At 46.3% G+C, this 3,822-nt stretch overlaps 1 protein-coding gene across 1 annotated transcript; it reads right to left on the bottom strand.

The window, feature by feature from the left end:
• Positions 1–592: 592 nt before the first annotated feature.
• On the bottom strand, positions 593–2,514 carry LOC130108770 (beta-crystallin B3-like). Its single transcript, XM_056275552.1, has 5 exons — positions 2,440–2,514; positions 1,924–2,042; positions 1,510–1,642; positions 1,091–1,233; positions 593–890 (listed from the first exon to the last, which is right to left on the bottom strand). The coding sequence occupies exons 1-5, from the start codon at positions 2,512–2,514 to the stop codon at positions 593–595; spliced, it is 768 nt and encodes a 255-aa protein (XP_056131527.1).
• Between the last annotated feature and the right edge of the window lie 1,308 nt (positions 2,515–3,822).

Here is a 3,822-nt window from a genome sequence, read left to right as displayed (position 1 = left end):
GTGCACTGTTTTAATAGCAAGCACTGAGGCAATGCACATGTGTGACATCATCAGTTCCACTGATGTTGAGCAGATGTGAATCAAAAGTATCCAACAAACAAGCCATGTGTCACTAATTCTGGGAGAGGTTTCAAGCGGTCTTTGAGACTTAATTGACAAAAACACACAAGCTATCAATTTGGCACACATGACTTGACGAATCATCTAGGGGAAAATTGGGAAAAAATTAACACATCTGTGGTTATGTCAATAGTCTTTGACGGCTGCATCAAAAGAAGTCAAGTCGTTTTTACTCTGGATCCGGTTAAAGATAAAATTTTCTCAAATCTTTACTATCTCGGTTAGCCAATTCTACATTTGACAATACAAGGTACGGCGTACAAGTATAACATCACAAACAAACATGGCCAACTCCAGATCAAACACATTTTATTTGTCACTGAGACACAACATCACACTGCTCACTTTGCACAAGCCGCATTAGCCGTGGTTTGGGTAGAGGAGAGGGCAGGCCGTGGGGGATGCAAGAGAGAAGCTGCGGGGTGAGGGTGGGCGGGGGTTGTGGTGTGTACGAGGTCAGTCAGGATCCTTTTCAGCTCGTGCCTGCTGCAGCAGGGGGGGCAGGTGGTGCAGGGGCTGGGGCTGGGGCTGGGGCAGGAGCTGGGGCAGGAGCTGGGGCAGGAGCTGGAGCAGGGGCAGGAGCTGGAGCAGGGGCAGGGGCAGGGGCAGGAGCGGTGAAACAGCCCCTCTTGTGCCACTGCATGTCCCGCACACGCCGGACAGACTGAATCTGGGGTGATGGGGCGTCCCAGTCATTCCAGTGCTTGAAGTCTCCTCGCTCAAAGATAAACTGGCGCCCCCTGTATCCTGGATACATGTAGCCGACCCAACTAGAAGGAGGATGAAGAGACACCAAGTAAGAGAATGAAAAAACATCAACTTTATTGATCACGAAGGCATGTCAAAACACAGTAAGTGCATACGTCATACTGTCATTGGCCTGAAGTCCCAGTAAAAACTTGAGAGGAACACCAAACTAGCTAGAAAGCAAGAGCAAATTGATACAAAGAAGACAGAGAGGAGCTCTTACGTTCCATTGAGAGACTTGACACTTGCTACGCGGTCCTGAAAACCGTGGCCCCACAAACTTGGCACGTCATCATCGACAATCTCCATCTTTCTACCAGTAAATCCTGGGTTCTCAAACAGATGCAGCTTGTGCTCAGCACCGTCCTACAAAGGGCAGACAGACAGAAATTACAAACCCACTGTTAGAAACGTTGACAGAAGAGAAGTAAAAAAAATAAAGGCAACAGGGGGAATGATGAAAGCATCAAAGATGATGTATCAGTGACAACCGATATGTGAAACCTGCAAGCTTGACTATCTTTGTGTTACAGGAGAGTCATCATATCTGTATGTCTGTAATGGCAGAAAGGATGTTGGGGAGATGGCTGTTGAGATGTTGTCCAGTCCTGTGTGGTGTTGATGGTCGAAGTAGTAACCCACCACTTTGAGTGGCCTCAGAGACAAGAAGTTGTAGCTGTTCTGACTGTTAGTCCAGGTGTCCCAGCGTGGGTACTCTCCTTTCTCCAGAATAAACTGCTCACCTGTAAAGCCCTGGCGGTCATAGCCCACCCAGCTTTTAGGGGAGAAGTGAGGAAACGAGAGAGAGTGAGAAGGGAAGAGAGAGAGAGAGAGAGAGAGAAGAAAGGAATAAACAGACAGTATGAGAGAGAGCCTTGTTAGGGTTTGTTAGCATGTCAAAAATGTGCACACCATCTTCACTATGATGATCTATGGTGCATTAAGTGCATGTGCTACCACAAACCCATTTTAGTCCTAAATAAGTGCACATATGTACACTGAAGAAAATCCACCTCTATGTGTGTCTGTGTGCAGGATGGATGCGCTAACACTTACGGCCCTGATTCAACCAGCACTGATCCAACCTTCTCCAGACCCTTCTCCGTCACATCTTTACACTCGGCAGAAAAGTCAGCCTTGCGGCCTTGGAAGTTCTCAAACTCAAACAACACCACCTGGATCAGACAGAGAAGGTGGGAGGAGCTTGGTAATTCATACTACTAGGGGGAAGGAAGCAGGTTTGATTTCCACTGGGGCTACCTATCCTGAAAGTGTGTGGATTCCTGGCACTACTACTGCATAAAAGACGCATTATATAAATGCCTCCATCAAATAATTTGTGTTGTGTTAGCCTGGCAAGAGGACACATATGGGTAGTAGAGGAGGCGATAAAAAAGGCCAATAGAGAAAAGGAGAGATGAAATGTTCAGATGAGAAAACATAACTGTATGAATGTGAAGCAGGGCATTTCTGAAAAAGAAAAAAAAAGCATACACGCTCAGCAATCTCTGTCTGGGTGAATAAATGTTAAGAAACTGCTGTTCAGTGGCTGCTGGATAGAGATTTCAGTACCTTGTAAGTGGCTCCAGCGCCACCCTGGCTCTTCCCTGCAGCCAGCTGCTCTGGGGCACTTTGCTGCTCAGACATCCTCCTGGTCCACTGGTCCTCCTATCTCGGCAACAACAACAACAATAACAACAACAACACACACACACACACACACACACACACACACACACACACACACACGCACGCACGCACGCACGTGTACACTTTTTAATGTTGCACTTGAATTACAGTGTTATTGAGCCTTAATTTAGCAATGAAACTAAGTGGATTTTGTTTTCTGAGACATAACTTGTGGCTAAACAGGAAAGCAGGTGTCATCTACCACTTGTGTTCACCAACATGTACCTTATTGTGACTAAAGTGTCTCATAGGGTACGTCAAATCGTATTTCTTAAAATATAATCGACAGTCATTCATTTCCTTTACAATCCATATAACCACAAACCTAGCTCTGCCGCTATTCCTCTGCACACTCTGGGTCATATCCAATTGTCAGTTAAGAACATTTTAAAAGCTTGTCTTGTTTTTCCCCCCACTACACAAATTACACCAGGCTCCCTACTGGTCTCAAACTTTAAATGTTTTCTGTCCAGTGTCGTCTAACCGGGTATGGATTCTGATGCAAGCCCCTGTTGATCCTAATACGTCCTTATTGAGGCTTTACCTGGGTACGCTTGCTAGGAAGTGGTAACGTCCCTTAGTTTCGATGCCACTCGGTGTTTGGTAGGGATGAGCCATTGGAGCGCAGGGGCAGGGGGCTATTTATGGTTTATTTCTCGCCACAACAGCAGAAAAGGGGGAGCTGTTGATACAGCAAGTCTGTCGCTCACATTGTGTCCATAACGCTGCCTCTCAATAGGCAGCTGTGTTGGCACACGTTGCCCTGCCCGACCACCTCGCTGCCAGCGAGTAGTGTGTGCTGGCACAGGGAGAAGGAGCCAAGAGGATTCAGCAAACAGTCCCACTCAGCACAAACACACACAATGCATGCACAATACACACACACACACACACACACACACACACACACACACACACACACACACACACACACACCTCTTCCTGGCCACACCCTGTCTCGCCCTCACCGAATTTTCTCTCACATCTCTAACCCATTCGTGTTTGTGTTATCACCTTGAACATCAAGCATAGATTTCCCCTCCTTTTTAAAGTGACCTTTTGTTCTTTTTGAATGCATTTTTTTTTAGGGCTGGCCTGCGTCCAGGGGATTGACAGGTTTTCAAGTTGTTTGCAGCGGTGTAACACCGCACCAAAACTAGTCAATTCAATGTAAAAACTGCACCATGAATAAAGAAAGAAAATAAATAAAGATGTGCAGAAAAGAAAAAAAAACAAAAAAAGCCAGAGACACCATGGAGAGTTTGT

The sequence above is a fragment of the Lampris incognitus genome, chromosome 1 (assembly GCF_029633865.1).
Source record: "Lampris incognitus isolate fLamInc1 chromosome 1, fLamInc1.hap2, whole genome shotgun sequence".
In the NCBI taxonomy this organism is placed as follows: domain Eukaryota; kingdom Metazoa; phylum Chordata; class Actinopteri; order Lampriformes; family Lampridae; genus Lampris; species Lampris incognitus.
Note: the sequence above shows the minus strand (reverse complement) of the source record. Positions and strands in the feature narration are given on the sequence as shown.

Excerpts from the sequence above, each read along its gene's own strand:
- LOC130108770 (XM_056275552.1), bottom strand. The coding sequence starts at position 2,514 with ATGTCTGAGCAGCAAAGTGCCCCAGAGCAGCTGGCTGCAGGGAAGAGC. Across the intron at positions 1,643-1,923 it reads GTGCTGGTTGAATCAGGGCC|CTGGGTGGGCTATGACCGCC; the intron begins GTAAGTGTTAGC and ends CTCCCCTAAAAG. Across the intron at positions 1,234-1,509 it reads CTCTGAGGCCACTCAAAGTG|GACGGTGCTGAGCACAAGCT; the intron begins GTGGGTTACTAC and ends TGCCCTTTGTAG.